The 22,806-nt window shown below is 41.4% G+C and overlaps 1 protein-coding gene across 4 annotated transcripts in view; it reads right to left on the bottom strand.

Annotated features, from left to right (window-relative positions):
- The window catches only part of LOC130361970 (elongin-A-like), a 159,183-nt gene that overhangs the window by 77,807 nt on the left and 58,570 nt on the right, over window positions 1-22,806 (bottom strand). Inside the window, exon 1 of one of the 4 annotated variants that reach the window (XM_056565738.1) lies at window positions 2,237-2,339. The exons of the other annotated variants lie outside the window; for them this stretch is intronic. Within the exon in view, the coding sequence (XP_056421713.1) occupies window positions 2,237-2,239 (3 nt within the window). The 5' untranslated portion in view covers window positions 2,240-2,339. Of the gene's footprint in view, window positions 1-2,236; window positions 2,340-22,806 lie in introns of those variants that run through there. 4 annotated transcript variants of the gene reach the window in all.

Genomic DNA, 22,806 nt, shown 5'->3' with positions numbered 1-22,806 from the left:
TTTCCCATCCAACTTTAATGAAAATACGTCAAACACCTGTGGGGTGTTAAGGCTCACTATACCCCTTGTTACGTTCTGTGAGGGGTGTAGTTTCCAAAATGGGGTCACATGTGGGTATTTATTTTTTTGCGTTTATGTCAGAACTGCTGTAAAATCAGCCACCCCTGTGCAAATCCCCAATTTAGTCCTCAAATATACATAGTGCGCTCTCACTCTTGAGCCTTGTTGTGCGTCCACAGAGCATTTTATGTCCACATATGGGGTATTTCCATACTCTGCGTTACAAATGTTTTTTATTTTTTATTTTTTTGCTTTTACCGCTTGTGAAAATAAAAAAGTAGTATGGGGCAACACCAGCATGTTAGTAAAAAAAAAAAAAATAATGTTTAAACTAACAGGCTGGTGTAGCCCCCAACTTTTCCTTTTCATAAGGGGTAAAAGGAAAAAAGACCCCCAAAATTTGTAGTGCAATTACTCTTGAGTATGGAAATACCCCATATGTGGCCCTAAACAGTTTCCTTGAAATACAACAGGGCTCCGAAGTGAGAGAGCACCATGCACATTTGAGGACTAAAATCAGGGATTGCATAGGGGTGGACATTGGGAATCACTGGCGTAGAATACCCCTAACGGGGTGCCTCCAGCTGTTAATAATCTCCCAGCATGCCTGGACAGTCAGTGGCTGTCCGGAAATGCTGGGAGTTGTTGTTTTGCAACAGCTGGAGGCTCTGATTTGGAAACACTGCTGTACAATATGTTTTTCATTCATATTTGGGGGGGGGGGGGACAGTGTAAAGGGGGCGTATATGTAGTGTTTTACCTTTCATTTTGTGTTAGTTTAGTGTTTTTAGGGTACATTCACACTGGTGGGCATTTACGGTGAGTTTCCCCCTAGGAGTTTGCGCTGCGACGAAAAATTTGCTGCAGCCCAAACTTCAAGCAGAAAACTTACTGTAAACCTGCCAGTGTGAATGTACCCTGTACATTCACATGGGGGGGGGGGGGGCAAACAGCTGTTTCAAAACTACAACTCCCAGCATGTACTGACAGACCATGCATGCTGAGAGTTGTACTTTTGCAACAGCTGGAGGCACACTGGTTGGAAAACTTTCAGTTATCTAACTCCGTATTTTCCAAACTCCAGCTGTTGCAAAACTTCAACTCCCAGCATGTACTGACCGCCGAAAGGGCATGCTGGGAGTTGTAGTTAAACAGCTAGAGGTACTCAATTACAACCCCCAGCATGCTGAGACAGCTGTTTGGGCATGCTGGGATTTGCAGTTTTGCAACATCTGGAGGGCTACAGTTAGAGACCACTGAACAGTAACCTCTAAACTGTTATCCTCCAGCTGTTGCAAAACTACAAATCCCAGCATGCCCAAACAGCTGTCTGAGCATGCTGGGAGTTGTAGTTTTGCAACATCTGGAGGGCTACAGTAGAGACCACTGTATAGTGGTTTCAGAATGTAGCCCTCCAGATATTGCTAGGCAACTCACTGGCTTCTGTAGGATCCAGGGAGTCGCATTGCCGTCTTCTTCCGCCGATCTCCATCCCGATCGCAGCCCGCAGCCGTCGCCGATGGGTAAGTGGACTTTGGCGCCCGGTCCTCTGTCGTTTCCCCATCCTGCCCTGCCTATTGTGGGTGGGCAGAACGGGTAAAACGAAAGTAAACCCCCCCCCCCCCCCCGATCTTCTATTGGTTGTCGCTTTTGATGACCAATAGCAGGGATAGGAGGGGTGGCATCCCTGCCACCTCACTCCTATCCCTTCAGGGGGATCGTAGGTGTCTTAGACAACCGCGATCCCCCTTATATTCTGGGTCACCATAGACCCGTATGACCTGGAATAGGCACAAATCGCAAGTGTGAATTGATATCAGCAGTCACCCTGGTCCGGTCCCTGCCCGGCAGGGACCGATATTCCCACGGGCGTACAGGTATGCCCTGGGTCCTTAAGTTCCAGGGACAGAAGGTGTACCTGTACGCCCTGGGTCCCTATGTGGTTAATATTTGATCTGTGTTTGCACATACGTGATCGCACAGATTGAACCGTGCGACCTACGTATTGCAAACGACAGCTACAATACAACAGACACACCGCAAACTGAGCATCACAACTCACCCTCTGAATAATAGAAAATGTTCGGTTAGTTTGAAAACAATCAAACACAGTATTGGGTGTACCAAACATGGGACAGCATAAGCATTGTAACTTATTACAGGGATAACAACCCACCATTGTTGATTAAAAAAAAATAGCATTGATAAGATAGAAAATTTTTTCTAAACCTATTCGGGGCTACTAAACTTTACAAATTTCTGAATCGCCTAAATGTCACTCCAGGGGGTCACAGGCACAATGGGGGAGATTTATCAAAACCTGTCCAGAGGAAAAGTTGCTGAGTTGCCCATAGCAACCAATCAGATTGCTTCTTTCATTTTTCAGAGGCATTTTCAAAAATGAAACAAGTGTTCTGATTGGTTGCCATGGGCAACTCAGCAACTTTTCCTCTGGACAGGTTTTGATAAATCTCCCCCAATATCTTTTAAAAACAGGGTCACTGCAAATAGTAGGCCAATTATGCCGCAAAATACTTTGAATCTTGGTAGCTCAACAATTAAAATTGGTGATAACATTTTACTTACATTTATTTTGGTCTTTAATTTTATTTGTATTTATGTGTTTTTTTTATACATTTTATCTTTTTCTCCTTTTTTGTTGTGATTAATAACCCCTTAAGGACTCGGCCCATTTGGGCCTTAAGGACAATTTTATTTTTACATTTTAGTTTTTTCCTCCTCGCCTTCAAAAAATCATAACTTTTATATTTTCATCCACAGACTAGTATGAGGGCTTGTTTTTTGCGCAACCAGTTGTACTCACTTTACCATAAAACGTATGGCGCAAGCAAAAAAAATACTATTCGTGTGGGGAAATTAAAAAGAAAACCACAATTTTGCCAATTTTGGAAGGTTTCGTTTTCACGCCGTACAATTTACGGTAAAAATTACGTGTTCTTTATTCTTTGGGTCAATACTATTAAAATGCTACCCATGATAACATACTTTTCTATTACTGTTGCGCAGTGATCTGTAATTTTTTTGATACCATATTTGCTTATATAAAACTTATAATCAATTTTTTATTATTTTTTGGGGGGGAATAAAATGTTATAAAAAAGCAGCTATTTTGGACTTTTTTTTTACGTTCACGCCGTTCACTGTACGGTATCATTAACATTTTATTTTAATAGTTCAGATATTTATGCACGCGGCGATACCAAATATGTATATAAAATATTTTTTTAACCCCTTAAGGACACATGACGTACTGGAACGTCATGTGTCCACTCCCGATCTATAACGCGGGGCCACGGCGTGGCCCCGCGTCATAGCGGGTCGGGCCCGGCCTCTAACAACGGCCGGGACCCGTGACTAATAGCGCGCGGCATTGATCGCTGTGCCGCGCGCTATTAACCCTTTAGACGCGGCGTTCAAAGTTGAACGCCGCGTCTAAAGTGAAACCGAAAGCATGCCGGCTAGCTCAGTGGGCTGTTCGGGATAGCCGCGGTGAAATCGCGGCATCCCGAACAGCTGACAGGACAGCGGGAGGGCCCCTACCTGCCTCCTCGCTGTCCGATCGCCGAATGACTGCTCAGTGCCTGAGATCCAGGCATGAGCAGTCATGCGGCAGAATCATCGATCACTGGTTTCTTATGAGAAACCAGTGATCAATGTAAAAGATCAGTGTGTGCAGTGTTATAGGTCCCTATGGGAGCTATAACACTGCAAAAAAAAAGTGCAAAAAAAAAGTGAATAAACATCATTTAACCCCTTCCCTATTAAAAGTTTGAATCACCCCCCTTTTCCCATAAAAGAAAAAACACAGTGTAAATAAAAATAAAAATAAACATAAATGGTATCGCCGCGTGCGGAAATGTCCGAATTATAAAAATATATTGTTAATTAAACCGCACGGTCAATGGCGTGCGCGCAAAAAAATTCCAAAGTCCAAAATAGTGCATTTTTGGTCACTTTTTATATCATGAAAAAATGAATAAAAAGCGATCAATAAGTCCTATCAATGCAAAAATGGTACCGTTAAAAACTTCAGATCACGGCGCAAAAAATGAGCCCTCATACCGCCCCATACACGGAAAAATAAAAAAGTTATAGGGGTCAGAAGATGACAATTTTAAACGTATTAATTTTCCTGCATGTAGTTATGATTTTTTCCAGAAGTCCGACAAAATCAAACCTATATAAGTAGGGTATCATTTTAATCGTATGGACCTACAGAATACATATCAGGTGTCATTTTTACCGAAAAATGTACTACGTAGAAACGGAAGCCCCCAAAAGTTACAAAACAGCGTTTTTTTTTTAATTTTGTCGCACAATGATTTTTTTCCCGCTTCACCATAGATTTTTGGGCAAAATGACTGACGTCATTACAAAGTAGAATTGGTGGCGCAAAAAATAAGCCATCATATGGATTTTTAGGTGTAAATTTGAAAGAGTTATGATTTTTTAAAGGCAAGGAGCAAAAAACGAAAATGCAAAAACGGAAAAACCTCCGGTCCTTAAGGGGTTAAACACTTTTTGGGGGGGTGAAAATGGGACAATTTACGTTTTTATTGCAGGAGGGGGTTTTTCTAATTTTTTTTTAACTTAAAGGGGTATTCCAGGCAAAAAAAAAAAATTTTATATATCAACTGGCTCCGGAAAGTTAAACAGATTTGTAAATTACTTCTATTAATAAATCTTAATCCTTCCAATAGTTATTAGCTTCTCAAGTTTTCTGTCTAACTGCTCAATGATGATGTCACGTCACGGGAGCTGTGCATGATGGGAGAATATCCCCATAGGAGCTGAACAGCTCCCGGGACGTGAGTCATCAGAAAGCAGTTAGACAGAAAACAGCAACTCAACTTCAGAAGCTAATAACTATTGGAAGGATTAAGATTTTTTAATACAAGTAATTTACAAATCTGTTTAACTTTCCAGAGCATATACATATATATATATACACATACATACATACATATACATATATATACACATACATACATATATACATATACATATATATACACATACATACATATATACATATATATACACATACATACATATATACATATACATACACATATACATACATATATACATATACATACACATATACATACACATACACATACACATACATATATATATATATATATATATATATATATATATATATATATATATAAATATAAAAGTTTTTGCCTGGAATACCCCTTTAATTATTTTTTACTTTTTAACTTTTATTTTTACACTTTAAATAGTCCCCATAGGGGACTATTTATAGCAATCATTCAATTGCTAATACTGTTCATTGCTATGTATAGGACATAGCACTGATCAGTGTTATCAGTCATCTTCTGCTCTAGTCTGCAGGAAGGCAGATCAGAGAAGAAGATGCCAGGAAGGCAGCGGAGGCAGGTGGGGGGACCTCCGGCTGCCGTGCTGGACGATCGGATTGTTGGGGCAGCGCTGCAGGCGATCCTATCATCCATTTTAATGACCACAATGCTGCAGATGCTGTGATCTGTATTGATCACGGCATCTGAGGGGTTAATGGCGGACATTCATGGGATCGCGGATGTCAACCATTACCGGCGGGTCCCTGGCTGCGATCAGCAGATGGGAACTGCCGTGCATGATCCGGGCATCGCTCCGATGCTCGCGGTCATGCTTAGGACGTAAATGTACGTCCTGGTGCCTTAAGTACCAGCTCACCAGGACGTACATTTACGTCCTGCGTCGTTAAGGGGTTAATAGTGATATTATTTAGATCTTCATTCTTTTTTGGAGTAACAAGCTCAGTCTGTTTAATGTTTTTTTTTACCTTTTGATAAGCTCTACTAAGGAGGTTTCCTGGATATCCATTGGGTGAGCAGTCATTCGTTTTTTACCTCACACTGGGGCTCAACAATGTTACCCTATAGAGCACTTGTTTTTCTACTTCTAGCTTAACGTTGGCAGAAAAAGCAGTGTGATACTTATAAATGCTTTACTAAAATAGAATGGATATTCTGATAAAATACACACAAGCCCTGTAGTTGTGTTTATGACATTTGCAAAGAATATTATAATGCATAAAATCTTCAAAGCAGGCAAAGACATAGATAAGTAAAGCAGCTACTGTGATACAATTCATACATGCACCCTGTTGAGAGTATTACCCTAAGGACAGTAATACTATCTAGCCAGGAAACTACACAGCATAGATTTACACCTGCGAAGAAGAGCTGGGTCAATTGGAAAAGCTTGTAGCTGCAAGGCTAAGTTAGAGGACACTCCAAAAGGACAATCAGAGATAGAAAAGTTTATATTTTTACATTCCTAGAATACAAAACAGATTGGCACGGTTTATACAGTATGGGATGTTAACACATGCAAACAAAACACAAAACCAAGAAAAAACACCCAAAGCAAAATGTAACAAAAACATCTAAAACAATCTTTATTATATCAAGTAGACATATATTTTTTAGTTTTGTGAGTTTTTTTTAACCCCGTCGCCAGTTTTTATCTTGATCAATCAAGTTCCAATTTTTAACTCCGATGTGTCTCTTTAAGTGGTAATACCTTTTGAAATGTTTTTACTGAGCGAAGCGATTCAGAGGCTGTTTTTATGTGACATATTGTACTTTATATTAGTGGTAACTTTTTGTTGCTAAAATAATCTGGAAAATTAGAAAGTTTCTAGGGTTTTTAGTAATATTTTTTTCTGCACTCCTTTAGGGGTGTACATGCTGCCCCCCCGCAGGTATAATCCTTAACTGAAGACCACCTTACAAAATAAAAATTAACTTTTATTAGTGTATTAGATTAAAATAGTAGTGATACTGATTGTCACCACTGTGCAGGAGTGATAAAAAATTACGTATACAGTATCATACTATCATGTACTGTATGAGTCCGATTTTCTAAACAGTGTCTTTTAATGAGACTACTATCATAGATCCCTATTGCTGAGCTGTGAAAGGTTGATAATAACTGACACTGAAGGGCTAAAACATTAGCACCATCCTCCCTGATGTTTCACCAGTATAACTGGCTTCATCAAAGGCATGAGGTATAACATGGACACTCTACAGTCAGCTTTATATAGACTTCATTCCCTTTGTCATTACCGCATCATTTTGCGTCCTAATTAACCAATCCATATCCCTCACATCCTAGACTCCGCAAACCCTATCACACAGAAGCATGCTATACTCACAGGATCTCAACATTAGTACTCCATTCCGTAAAACAAACCATCAGGTGAGTGCTTTTTAGTAGACCTAAGGAAGGCACAAGAGTGCCGAAAAGAGTCGTCCCTATTGTAGAAAATAAATATATTCACGTTGTCCTGTGCTAGACTGGGTCTTAATTATGTCCAAGTGTCTATGCAGCACTTCCTAGACAGTTTTTTGTTTGTAATATTGCTGTTCGTTCGTTCATCCATCAACTTCAGTCAAGAGTTTGGTTTCTGGAGTGCAGCAGCCATTTTTCTATACACCCCCATCCATCATCCAACAGAGTTGTACACCGAGGTGTAGCAGCTCAACAGGTCAGTATATAACTTTGGTGTGGTGGAGGGTACACACCAATTGATATACGTTACTAGGGAGCACCACTTTTCGCTCCCAATATTCTCTACCCCAATAAGGAAGATCCTTTAAAAAAGGGGTACCTGCAGTGGCAGCTGGTATTCTTCTTCAAGCACATCAATTATCCTGGCCTCCTGACCAAATGCTGTCCTGGATCCTTTACATGGGAGAGCACAAGGAACAACTTTGTTCAACACTGGCTGACAATCTGGAGCAGTGGCTGGTGAAACCAATTGTGGCACATGATCCTCCTCTGACCACACCTAAAGTAAGAGGGTGCACCACTTATACTAGAGTGTGGCTGAGCAGAACAGCTCCCTACTCTACATTTTTTTTTCTTGAAGGCTCTAATACACTAGAGCTGAGAGCTCATATCTGAGTCACAGTGCAGCAGCACCAGAGGAAGCAGCAGCAAGACAAGCATGGGGTGGGAGGTCTGCCTATATACACTGCTCAAAAAATAAAGAGAACACTAGGATAAAACATCCTAGATCTGAACGAATGAACTAATCGTATGAAATACTTTTCGTCTTTACATAGTTGAATGTGTTGACAACAAAATGACACAAAAATGATCAATGGAAATCAAATTTATCAACCCATGGAGGTCTGGATATGGAGTTACACCCAAAATTAAAGTGGAAAACGACACTACAGGCTGATCCAACTTTGATGTTATGTCCTTAAAACAAGTCAAAATAAGGCTCTGTAGTGTGTGTGGCCTCCATGTGCCCGTATGACCTCCTTACAATGCCTGGGCATGCTCCTGATGAGGTGGCATCCACCAACTCCTGGACAGTCTGTGATGCAACGAGACATGGAGTGAGACATGATGTCCCAGATGTGCTCCATCGGATTCAGGTCTGGGGAACGGGTGGGCCAGTCCATAAGATCAATGCCTTCCTCTTGCAGGAAGTGCTGACACACTCCAGCCACATGAGGTCTAGCATTGTCTTGCATTAGGAGGAACACCAGCAAATGGTCTCACAAGGGGTCTTAGAATTCATCTCGGTACCTAATGGCAGTCAGGCTACCTATGGCAAGCACATTGAGGGCTGTGCGGCCCCCCCAAAGAAATGCCACCCCACACCATTACTGACCCACCACCAAACCAGTCATGCTGGAGGATGTTGCAGGCAGCAGAACGTTCGCCACGGCGTCCCCAGATTCTGTCACATGTGCTCAGTGTGAACCTGCTTTCATCTATGAAGAGCACAGGGCTCCAGTGGTGAATTTGCCAATCTCAGTGTTCTCTGGTAAATGCCAAACGTCCTGCACGGTGTTGGGCTGTAAGCACAATCCCCAGCTGTGGACATCGGGCCCTCATACCAACCTCATGGAGTCCGTTTCTGACCGTTTCAGTGGACACATGCACATTTGTGGCCTGCTGGAGGTCATTTTGCAGGGCTTTGGTAGTGCTCCTCCTTACACAAATGGCCATCTCCACGTCTCCTGATGTACTGGCCTGTCTCCTGGTAGCGCATCCATGCTCTGGACACTACGCTGACAGACACAGCAAACCTTCTTGCCACAGCTCGTATTGATGTGCCATCCTGGATGAGCTGCACTACCTGAGCCACTTGTGTGGGTTGTAGACTCAGTCTCATACTACCACTAGAGTGAAAGCACTGCCAGCATTCAAAAGTGACCAATACATCAGTCAGGAAGCATAAGAACTAAGAAGTGACCTGTAGTCCCCACCTGCAGAACCACTCCTTTATTGGGGGTGTTTTGCTAATTTCATATAATTTCCACCTGCTGTCTGTTCCATTTGCACAACAGCATGTGAAATTGATTGTCAATGTATTGCTTCCTGAGTGGACAGTGTGATTTCACAGAAGTGTGATTGACATGAAGTTACATTATGTTGTTTAAGTGTTCCCTTTATTTTTTTGAGCAGTGTATGTGAGGAAAGGGGGTTTGTCTATATACATGGGGTGCGGTTGTTTGCCCACATACTTGAGGGACTGCTTATATAAGTGTGTGGTGTCCCGGTACCGGATTGCATCCATTACTTTGTGGTGAGGTCCCCAAAGTCAGAGTCCCTAGGTACCGGTGGGGTCCTCATCAATAGTTAGCCCCTTGTCACCCCTTTAATAGTTAAAGTTATTCAAATTCAATGTGTAAATATGTAAATAAAGTGTACTTACCTTGTTGTAGTGTCACAGGACCTGCGGGTCACGTGATGCGTTCCAAAAACTCTATGGGTTTCTGGTTCAAGGACCTTTGGAGGAAGTCAGGTGATCGCCCACCATGCATTGTAATGGTGAGTGACATCTGACATGGACCAATCCAAAACGGCCCTGCTCCTGCCCATACAAGGGAGCGGCAGCCATTACTCGCTCTCTTTTCTCGTGGGCTGCTGATGGAGGAGGATCTGCGCAGCTGTTATCAGCAGTGACAAGGCCCAAGCCTTGCGGCAACGGCCATCTTTACAAAACTGAGTTATCTCAATCCCTGTTAATTTAGCAAGATCACCGGACCTAAATAGGCCCCTAAATCCAGACGGATCTCTGCACCAATCCTAATTCTAATAATCCTTTGGATAAGTCAATGGTCCTCAGAATTTGTCAATCACTGCCGTGCTATATAGAGACTGTATTGCTAACACTGTTAATTGGATGTACCGCAAGTACCTCAGTAAAATTTATGCAAGTTTAAGTTCATCTTTATTGTGGACCTTCATTCATTTAAGCACGCACCTGTCATTTCTGGGAAGGGTGGCGATAGGCCGAAGATTTACCTCAGCGTATTAACCCTCACCCTGGCGTCACGAGTGACAAGGGTTAAATTAACCCCTCGTATACCGAAGCAACACCCCAACTACACTACAGCCCAAGGCAGTTACCACAAATGGTGGAGGGGGGGGGAATAGAGATTTTCCTATATGTATGTTTGGGAGGGGGGCTGGCTATAAAAATTATGAAGGTGGAGTCTGCTTGTTTACATAATGGGATGGGTAGACTGCTCATCAGCATTAGAGAGAGGGAGTAGGGTCTGCTATCTATTTAATGTGGCTATGTAAGAGGGGTTAATGTGTCTGCAATATGTTAATTCAATAAGTTATCTATGACATAGCACTACACAGTGATCCACTGATACAGCCTGGCCAAGGCAGAATACATCAGTGAATCAGTCATTGGTGGCTGGTAAGGGGACCCTCCTCCGCCATTTTAGCTTACCGAACAAATGTGATCACGTTGCGGGGGTTTGGTAAGCTCCTCTGAGCAACCGCAGATGTTTACTTTCACTTTCGACACTGTGATAGTCATTGATCACAGCGTCTATAGGGTTAAATGGCAGAGGAGGGATCGCCGCTACGCACCATAAGCAATGAGTGTCTGGCTACTGATGGTAGCTAACACTCACTGCACTGAAGCAAGCGCAGCTCCTGCGCTTGATTCAAAGCCACTTAAGGCATATGCCCTGCGTCCTTAAGTGGTTAATCATATACCTGTACATGTGTTAATCTCTAAATACAGATAAATGTTCCATAAAAAGGTGTTCAATGGGAACTATCACTTTGATGCTAAGACCCTCACGGATACAGCTGGAAGACGCATTCAGCTAAGCACTTTTATCCTTGCTGCCTTTTAAAAGGGGTACTCCAGCGAAGAACTTTTGTTTTTTTAAATCAACTGGTGTCAGAAAGTTAAAACAGATTTGTAAATTACTTCTATTATAAAAAAAATCTTAATCCTTCCAGTACTTATTAGCTGCTGAATACTACAGTGGAAATTATTTTCAGTTTAAAACACAGAGCTGTCTGCTGACATCATGACCACAGTGCTCTCTGCTGACATCCCTGTCCATTTTAAGAACTGTCCAGAGTAGGATAATATCCCCATAGCAAACATATGCTGTTCTGGGCAGTTCCTAAAATGGACAGAGGTGTCAGCAGAGAGCACTGTGCTCATGATGTCAGCAGACAGCTCTGTGTTTCAAAAAGAAAATAATTTCTGCTGTAGTATTCAGCAGCTAATAAGTACTGGAAGGATTAAGGTTTTATAATACAAGTAATTTACAAATCTGTTTAACTTTCTGGCAACAGTTAAAAAAAAAAAAAAATTCAAAAAGTCTAAATGCAGTGTGTCTCCATTTTAAAAGGGGAACTCTAAAAGGGGAACTCTGGTGGAAACAATTTGAACACAAATGTTTTAAAATCAACTGGTGCCTGAAAGTTAAACAGATTTTAAATGACTTCTATTAACATTTTTTAATCCTTCCAGTACTTATTAGCTGCTCTATAAAACAGAGACATTTGTGAATTTCTTTTCTGTCAGACCACAGTGCTCTCTGCTGACACCCCTGTCTGTGTCAGAAACTGTCCAGATTTGAATCATATTCCCATAGAAAACCTCTCCTGCTCTGGACAGTTCCTGATACGGCTGGAAATAACTTCACAAATTTCTTTGTAGTATATCTGTAGTATACAGCAGCTGATAAGTACTAGAAGGGTTCAGATTTTTAAATAGAAGTCATTTACAAGTCTGTTTAACTTTCTTGCACCAGTTGATTTGAAAACTTTTTTCCCCACCAGAGTTCTCCTTTAAGTCTATGGAGCTTGTCTTTGTTTTTTTTTTTTAAAGTGACAGCGGCACTTTAAAAAGGGGTACTCCGGTAGAAAACAAATGCTTTTAAATCAACTGGTGCCAGAAATCTGTTCTGGAACCAGTTCGTTAATAAAAAAAAAAAAATAATAATAAAAAAAAATAATAAAAAAAAAATAGATTTCCACTAGCATACCCCTTTAATTTATAGGACCAGCACTGGACACATCAGGTCAATGTAACTGACCCTGCCCATTATGAAGTAATTAATCACCCCTTCGAGATGATAATTTGCAATTTGTCTTGAAAAATATTTACAATATGAATTATCTTTATTGCAACTAGAGGTACAACCCCCCTCCTTGTAACTCAGTGACTGTAATCCCACCCAGGAGCATCACCATTAGAAAGTATGACGGCAAATCAGAAAAGTTTCCACATTGATGTTTCTTGCATGTCTGGTACTCTAAGAAAATGATCCCCTGCATAGTCGGTATATTCACTTGTGCCAGCTTCAGGCTGGAAACAGCCTTTTTGTTCAAAATTGCCTGATAAAAAAAAAAAAAAAAAAAAAGCCATATTTGCTGCATGGCATTATTTTTTGGCCAGAGACCATTGCCATATGTTGGGAAATATAAAACAACTTATCTATATGGGAGGGAGAGTTATCAAGATCTGTGCAGATGAAAACTTAGCAACCAGATTGCTGTTTAATCTTTTTGAACGGCCTGTGAAAAATTCAAAGACTGGACCTGATTGGTTGCTATGGGCAACTGGTCAAGTTTTCCTCTGAACAGGTTTTGATAAATCTCCCCCATGGTGTTTCTTTCTGCCATTGTTTTACCTTTTTAAAGAGCCTTTTTTTTGTTTGTTTTTTGTTTAGTCTTCTAAAATTGCTGCATTTTCTGGCTATGGATTTTCTTTTCTTGAATTTTTGGCGCCTTTTCTCCCATAGACCTCCAATGGTTGGGGGAAAAAAACTGCCAGAAATAATGCATGTGTACATGTGTGTGGGAAGAAATGGTAGTATGGAGGAAGGACAGTTTTTAATGCCCCTCAAAAAAGCCAAAACAAAACTGGTCTCTTGGGCAGCCTCAAGGAAGCATAGTAAGCAGTTTGTGGCAGTGTACAGGATGGGCCATATATATGGATACACCTTAATAAAATGGGAATGGTTGGTGATATTAACTTCCTGTTTGTGGCACATAAGTATATGTGAGGGGGGGAACTTTTCAAGATGGGTGGTGACCATGGCGGCCATTTTGAATCCAACTTTTGTTTTTTCTATAGGAAGAGGGTCATGTGACATCAAACTTATTGGGAATTTCACAAGAAAAACAACGTTCTTGGTTTTAACGTAACTTTATTCTTTCATGAGTTATTTACAAGTTTCTGACCACTTATAAAATGTGTTCAATGTGCTGCACATTGTGTTGGATTGTCAATGCAACCCTCTTCTCCCACTCTTCACACACCGATGGCAACACCGCAGGAGAAATGCTAGCACAGGCTTCCAATATCCGTAGTTTCAGGTGCTGCACAACTCGTATCTTCACAGCATAGACAATTGCCTTCAGATGACCCCAAAGATAAAAGTCTAAGGGGGTCAGATCGGGAGACCTTGGGGCCATTCAACTAGCCCACGGCGACCAATCCACATTCCAGGAAACTGTTCCTCTAGGAATGCTCAGACCTGACACCCACAATGTGGTGGTGCACCATCTTGCTGGAAAAACTCAGGGAACATGCCTGGTCTGAGCATTCCTAGATGAACAGTTTCCTGGAAAGTGGATTGGTCGTCGTGGGCCAGTTGAATGGCCCCCAAGGTCTCCCGATCTGACCCCCTTAGACTTTTATCTTTGGGGTCATCTGAAGGCAATTGTCTATTCTGTGAAGATACGAGATGTGCAGCACCTGAAACTACGGATACTGGAAGCCTGTGCTAGCATTTATCCTGCGGTGTTGCTATCAGTGTGTGAAGAGTGGGAGAAGAGGATTGCATTGACAATCCAACACAATGGGCGGCACATTGAACACATTTTATAAGTGGTCAGAAACTTGTACATAACTCATGAAAGAATAGAGTTACGTTAAAACCAAGCACATCATTGTTTTTCTTGTAAAATTCCCAATAAGTTTGATGTGTTACTTCCTATTGAAAAAACAAAAGTTGGATTCAAAATGGCCGCCATGGTCACCACCCATGTTGAAAAGTTTTCCCCCTAACATATACTAATGTGCCACAAACAGGAAGTTAATATCACCAACCTTTCCATATAGATGTATCCATATAAACTGCCCACCTTGTATTAAAGAGCCCCAGAACAGAAGCTACAACAGCATCAACAGTGATCCTACACAGCAAGCAAGAAAAAGGAAGCAACACCTTAGCACAATTTTTCTCATTAAACTTCAGAGACTAACTTTGACTAATGTGTAAATAGAAACTTAAGCTCTCAATGGCTGTCTGCATGGACACTTCTCTGCAATTAAACATGTGTGCAGTTTAACAATGTATGATGGCCTGCTAAAAATAGACATCCTGATCCCTTGTTCTCTTGCATCTCTGCCATTTCCCACTGAATAGCGCTCATTGGGATTGATAAGATACTGACTGCATGCAAACACACTTGGTAATCCTGCAGTTACCATCATTTTAAAATAGTCTTCAGAGATCGGCAGATCTGGTAAATTATATAATAGAACAAACAATACTGCTCAGTCAGATCATCCGTCTAACTCTGTAATACCCATCATGTTCTGCTTAGTTAATTGTAGAATAATGTGGTGACCCACGGTGGTAAGGCGGGACCATGGGTGTAGCAGTGTGAGTGGCGGGATCAGATGGTGTTAACCGGGTGGTAAGATGTTGTTAACCCCTAGTGTTCGTGAGGTTTTCAGGTTCCGGAACACCACACACCTGGATTATCTGCAATCCCAGTTGCTAGTAGTGAAATGAGAGTCCATTACCAGTTATGGTCAAATGGAGGCTTTACTGAGTATAAGACAGATGGAATTATCTTCACAGCTAAGGGCAGATATCCCAGAGAGGTGGCCCTGTCCCAGAAGGACCTCACAGCTTGCTGGGCCAATATACTTGTAATTAACTTGACTTGAGATTAGACTGGACTTTACTATATGCAGGACTTGACTAGTTTCAGTGACAGCAGACAGACTTGAGACTTACTGGAATGACTGTAGCTTTTGGGGTCTTCCAGATGCTGATCACTTGCTGATGCTGATCATCTCTGGTAGTTGCTGTGCTCAGCAAAGACTTGTTGCTTGCAGCAGCAGAGCTGGTAGCTAAAGAGACAGAATTGCAATGGCCACCCCTTTATATAGTGGGGGGCAGGTCAAGCTGCGGGTCATAGGTTAAGCTGGTGCTCTCTGGGAGAACATGTGACAAGTCATGTGACTGGTCCTTTGTACTACCTATACATAAGCATACTGTCTAGGCATTAAAGGGGTACTCCGGTGGAAAACCTTTTTTTTTTTATCATCATCTTCATCAACTGGTGCCAGAAAGTTAAACAGAAAAAATCTTAATCCTTACAGTACTTATCTGCTGAATACTACAGAGGAAATTATTTTCTTTCAAACACAGAGCACTCTGTTGACAATACGAGCACAGTGCTCTCTGCTGACATCTCTGTCCATTTTAGGAACTGTCCAGAGCAGCATATGATTGCTATGGGGATTTTCTCCTACGCTGAACAGTTCTTAAAATGAACAGAGATGTCAATAGAGAGCTCTGTGTTACAAAAAGAAAATAATTTCCTCTGTAGTATTCAGCACCTAATAAGTACTGGAAGGATTAAGATTTTTTAATAGAAGCAATTTACAAATCTGACACCAGTTGATTTAAATTTTATAATATACATACATACACACACACACACACACACACACACACACACACACTTGTCCACCAGAGTCCCCCTTTAAAGCAGTATACACAACATTCTGGAAACAACTGGGGGAGACCTTGCAGGGGGGACCCCGGGTCACTGAGGGTCTCAACCTGACAGGGCCTAAGGGTGGTACAGGACCATGTCCTGTACTGGGACATTACAATAAATGATTATACATGTAACAAGAAATATGTCTATGGCAAAACATTTTAATTTAGAAAAATAATGTGAACTTAAAAAGGGGTACTCTGTTGGAAAACAAAAAGTTTTCAAATCAACTGGCCAGAAAGGTAAAACAGATAAGTAACTTAAAAGCTCCAAGCCTTATAGTCTTTATCAGCTGCTGTATACTAGAGAACGTTGTGAAGTTCTTTCCAGTCTGACCACAGGGCTCTCTGCTGCCACCTGTCTATGTCAGGAATGAGCCAGAATAGAAGCAAATCCCAATAGCAAACCTCTCCAGCTCTAGACAGTTCCCGACATGGACAGAGGTGTCAGCAGAGAGCACTATGGTCAGACTGGAGAACTTCACAACTTTCTCAGTATACAGCAGCTGATAAGTACTGGAAGGTTTAAGATTTTGTAAATAGAAGTAATTTACAAAATATGTATACATTTCTGGCACCAGCCGATTTGAAAACATTTGTTTTCCAAAGAAGTACCCCTTTACGTGAACCTATGTGTTGTTAAAAATTGCCTTATTTTCATTTTTGTGCGTGTTATTTATGTTGCCGGTTTTTGTTCTAATGTTAACACCTGTTTTCTCCTTAAAGGTGAACTCTGGTGGAAAACAGTTTATTTTTTATTTTTGGATCAACTGGTGCAAAAAAGTTAAAACAGATTTGTAAATTCCTTCTATGAGGCTGGGTTCACACGACGTTTTGTCCCATACGGGACCGCATACGGCAGGGGAGCTAAAAACTTGCGCTCCCGTATGCAGTCCTGTATGTAATTCATTTCAATGAGCTGACCGGAGTGAAACGCTGACTCCGGTTGGCTCATTTTTGCCCCGTATGCGTTTTTCTACCGCACCTAAAATCGTAGTCGACCCCGATTTTAGGTGCGGTGGGAAAACCGCATAAGGGGCAAAAATGAGCCAACCGGAGTCAGCGTTTCACTCCAGTCAGCTCATTGAAATGAATTACATACAGGACCACATACGGGAGCGCAAGTTTTCTGCTCCCCCTGCCGTATGCGGTCCCGTATGGAACAAAACTTAGTGTGAACCTAGCCTTAAAAAAAATCTTCCAGTACTTAGCTGCTGTATGCTCTAGAGGAATTTCTTTTCTGTCTGACCACAGTGCTCTCTGCTGACACCTCTGTCCATGTCAGGAACTGTCCAGAGCAGTATAGGTCAGCTATGGGAAGTTATGGACAGGACAGTTCCTGACATGGACAGAAATGTCAACAGAGAGCACTGATGTCAGACAGAAAAGAAATTCAAAAAGAGAAGGACTTCCTTTGGAGCATACAGCAGCTGATAAGTACTGGAAGGATTAAGACTGTTTACATTTCTGGCACCAGTTGATTTTCCCGCAAAAAAAAAAAAAAGAATTTCCACCAGAGTACCCCTTTAAGTTTACTGTGTTTTCTCCTACCTCTGGTTAGGCAAAGGCCTCAATCTAGTAATGGAATGCTAGGGACATGTTTAGAGAATAGTTCAGAAGCTTTCCCACCTTGTATACTACATGTAGAATAGCGTATAAGCGAAGAGACCATGGGGGGGGGGGGGATTTATTAAGCATTTACACGTCTTTTGGTGTTTAAAAAATGTGCAAGGTCATATTCACCTAAACATATTTTGAGGTTGCTGTTCACGTGGCTCCCTGGCAGATCGTGTCATTAATGGTAGGCAATTCACTCTGACTTACTTTGTTTCCACTTTTTGATTGCTCTAGCCTGTGCACTGTAGTATAGTGCTTTTACACTTTCCACAATTTTATTACTTGCATAGTGTTTGTATGTGGTATCTCTATACACAATTTGCTGTATGTATTTAGATGGGCATTTATGCAAGGTTTACACTACCTGGGATTACCATGTGAGCACTCATCAGTTGCCGTCTTCATCCATTTTATACATTTTTAAAATGTTATTCTTTTGAAATTAAATGTTGACATGTGTTCAGACCCTTTAGTTAGTTGAAGCCCCTTTGGAAGCAATTACAGCCTCCAGTCTTCTTAGAGATTATACCAAAAGGTTTGCACACCTGGATTTAGGAATTCCATGCTTCCGATCACATTCTTATCTACAAAGCTGGAAGCAGATATTTTGTAGTTTTGCGAATTCCGAGCAGAATGTGCACAGAATTCTAAGTCTTGTTAACTTTAATGCTGTAGAATTCTGCAAACAAAAAAGTGATATGTTCATTCTTTTTGCAGAATCGAGAATTTCCGCAACTAAATTCCATAGCGGAAAATCTACTGTGTACACGGAACAGCTGAAATTCTATTCACAACTATGTTAACTTCATATAGCAGAATTTCTGAGCTGAATTTCCACCATGTGAACATAGCCTAAGGTCCAGATGAATCTGAATGAGGTTTTCATTACAAATATTTCAGTACTTTGGCCCAGGTGTAAGTAAAATCTGAATGGAGCAATCTCCCTGTCCAAGCCACTGAAAAGCACTCCAATAGGATGGTGATGCCACCCGCATTCTTCATTGTAGAGATGATATTGGACAGTTGATGAACAGTAACGGGACACTTAGGCCATGTTCACATGGTGGAAAGTCCACACAGAAAATGTTGGTGCGGACATTTCACAGACAGTGGAGCTCCGACAGAACATGCTGGCCCTAGAACCTCTAGAAAACATGACTGAATCTAAATATCCATGCCAGAAACTTCTGGCGTGGAAATTCTGCTATGAGAATAGTGCAGCAGAATCCCATTGAAATCAATTGGATTATTCTGCTGCGGAATGTCTGTGCAGAATTCTTCTGCGGAATTCCGCCTAGAATATCAGTCATGAGAACATGGCCTTAGAACTGAGCCCAGAAAAAGGCAATCTTTGTTTCCAGAGAATCTTGTTCCTCACAGTCAGAGCCCTTATATTATTTTCACAATGTATATCATCATCATCATCATCATCCTGTTACTGACCAAATCCTGTACACTGAGACCAATATTACCAATCATACCAGTATGCAAAGAGGAATGATTGGTAATACAGTGACCATATAGTGTTTGATAAAAGCTCTACACAGGCTCTGCAGACCATATAAGTCATTACATACAGTTCTATCAGGTGACTCATTCTTTGATTGGGAGTTGTTCATTTTTACTTTTTTTCTCCATCCAACCCAGACCCCGATGATTGCTTCCAGCCATAACTCTTCTCCACAGAACTTGCCAGACAAACATTTTAGGCTACATACTTTTCCAGCACCTACAGTGCTCCAAACAGTAATGATAGCCCGCCTGGTGTCTCACACAGAGTGAATAGATATGTGGGTTAGGAAAGAGTAGGTAGGTTCCCTCCCCATTAAGTAGACAGTTCGCTCCAGTAGGTAGACAGGTCCCTTCACACGGTTTACACCATTATGGAAGTGCCACAAATTGGTAGTTGCTACCTGTAGGTATGTTTCCATGTAGATAACTACCTACAGAATGCCGCTACTACCTGTATGCAGTAGCAGCCTCCTATAAGTAGGGGTTATTCTTTGTAGGTAGGTCCCATTGAAGATAGTAGCCTCCTGTATATAGTAGCAGCCCCCACATAAAGTAATAGCAGCCCCCTTTAGGCAGTAGTAGCAACAGCCACCCTAGGTAGATACAGAAGGTAAATGGGACATCTTTAAATTAACTCTAAATAACTATACAGCTAAATATATACCAAAGGGGAACAAATATAAACGATTGAAACTAAATCCTACATGGCTGACACATGATGTTAAAAGAGCAATAAACAGCAAAAAAATAGCCTTCAAAAAATACAAATCTGATGGGTCAGCGATAACATTTAAACAGTACAAGGAGCTTAATAAAATCTGTAAAAATGTAATAAAAACAGCAAAAAATCAAAATGAGAGACAGGTGGCCAAAGAAAGCAAAACTAATCCTAAATATTTTTTTAGATATATAAATGCAAAAAAACCAAGGACAGAGCATGTAGGACCCCTTAATAATGATAATGGGGAGGTTGTCACAGGCGATCAAGAGAAGGCGGAGCTACTGAATGGGTTCTTTAGTTCTGTATACACTATGGAAGAAGGAGCTGACATTGGCCAGGTCAGTGCTGGTAACACATCATGTAATGTACTGAACTGGCTTAATGTAGAGATGGTACAAGGTAAGTTAAGTGATATAAATGTAAGCAAATCCCCAGGACCGGATGGACTACACCCAAGAGTTCTTAGAGAGGTAAGTTCAGTAATATCTGTACCCCTGTTCATGATATTTAGAGATTCTCTGGTGTCTGGTATTGTGCCAAGGGACTGGCGCAAGGCGAATGTGGTGCCAATCTTCAAAAAGGGCTCTAGGTCTTCCCCAGGAAACTATAGACCGGTAAGTTTAACGTGCATTGTGGGTAAATTGTTTGAAGGACTTATAAGGGATTACATACAGGAATACATAGGGGATAATTGTATTATAAGTGATAGCCAGCATGGGTTTACTAAGGATAGAAGTTGTCAAACCAATCTAATTTGCTTTTATGAAGAGGTGAGTAGAAGCCTTGACAGAGGAATGGCTGTGGATATAGTGTTTCTGGATTTTGCTAAAGCATTTGATACTGTCCCTCATAGACGTCTGACAGGTAAGTTAAGGTCTTTGGGTTTGGAAATTTTAGTTTGTAACTGGATTGAACACTGGCTCATGGATCGTACCCAGAGAGTGGTGGTCAATGATTCGTACTCTGATTGGTCCCCGGTTATTAGTGGTGTACCCCAAGGTTCAGTACTGGGACCGCTGTTGTTTAATTTATTTATCAATGATATAGAGGATGGTATTAACAGCTCTGTTTCTATCTTTGCAGATGACACCAAGCTTTGTAGCACGGTACAGTCTATAGAGGATGTGCATAAGTTACAAGATGACTTGGATAGACTAAGTGTCTGGGCATCCACTTGGCAAATGAGGTTCAATGTGGATAAATGTAAAGTTATGCATCTGGGTACTAATAACCTGCATGCGTCGTATGTCTTAGGGGGGATTAAACTAGCAGAGTCACTGGTAGAGAAGGATCTGGGTGTACTTGTAGATCACAGACTACAGAATAGCATGCAATGTCAGGCTGCTGCTTCCAAAGCCGGCAGGATATTGTCATGTATCAAAAGAGGCATGGACTCAAGGGACAGGGACATAATACTCCCCCTTTATAAAGCATTGGTACGGCCTCACCTGGAATATGCTGTTCAGTTTTGGTCACCTGTCCATAAAAGGGACACTGCGGAGTTGGAAAGGGTGCAGAGACGCGCGACTAAACTAATATGGGGCATGGAACATCTTAGCTATGAGGAGCGATTAAAGGAGTTACAATTGTTTAGTCTTGAGAAGAGACGTTTAAGGGGGGATATGATAAACGTATATAAGTATATTAATGGCCCATACAAAAAATATGGAGAAAAACTGTTCCAGGTTAAACCCCCCCAAAGGACGAGGGGGCACTCCCTCCGTCTGGAGAAAAAAAAGTTTAGTCTCAAGGGGCGACACGCCTTCTTTACCGTGAGGACTGTGAATTTATGGAACGGTCTACCTCAGGAACTGGTCACAGCAGGAACAATTAACAGCTTTAAAACAGGATTAGATACATTCCTGGAACAAAATAACATTAATGCTTATGAAGAAATATAAAATCTCATCCCTTCCCCAATATCGCGCCACACCCCTACCCCTTAATTCCCTGGTTGAACTTGATGGACATATGTCTTTTTTCGACCGTACTAACTATGTAACTATGTAGTAGTCAATTTGTATAGGTGAATATTAATTGGGGGAAGGCACACAGGGGGTGTAAGGTTGAGGGGCCATGGCCCTCCTTTTAGCGACACCCCTACTGAGTCGAGGCTTCCTTTCATAAGATTGGTGGATTGCTGCAGGGATGCTTGACCTTCTGGAAGTTTCTCGCATCTGCACACGCAATCTTTGGAGCTCAACCAGAGTGAACATTGGGTTGTAAGTCACCTCTGTCTTCTCCCTGTTGCGGCCAGTTCAAGAAAGAGTCCTGATTGTTTCAAACTTCTTCCATTTAAGAATTATTGAGGCAACTGCACAATTAGTATTTTGGATCTACTCCTGGTTTTGGCTAAGAATGCTGACCAAAATGAGCTTCAAGTTGAGGACAAAATACTACATGTGAACAGGGAGAAAGTCATTAATCAGCAGCACAAGAGTAGGGGCAACCTATACCTCGAATACATTGGACTTGTGCCTCAGGGATGGTAGCATGCGTCGCCAATTAAACCAGGTTGTCCAAAACTACTATACACAAAAGTGGCAACTCTGAAATCAACACATCTGTCACTACTTTGTGCTGCTCTCAGATGGCAGCCTGAACATGCTGATAGTCTATTGTATCTAGCTTAATAGATAAACCTTTAAAGTGAGACATTAAAAACACAGGGAAATTGGCATGTCTGATAAAACTTGGACAGCCATGTATGGGAAGGGCCTCTTGTTCTCTAGGAAGCTTGGAATGGCTGAGTACGCAGTGAGCTCAGTAGCTATCTATGGGAATGCTTGAGGATATAGA

This window comes from Hyla sarda, chromosome 3, assembly GCF_029499605.1.
Source record: "Hyla sarda isolate aHylSar1 chromosome 3, aHylSar1.hap1, whole genome shotgun sequence".
NCBI lineage: Eukaryota > Metazoa > Chordata > Amphibia > Anura > Hylidae > Hyla > Hyla sarda.
The sequence above is the reverse complement of the archived record's forward strand: the minus strand, read 5'-3'. Positions and strand labels throughout refer to the sequence as shown.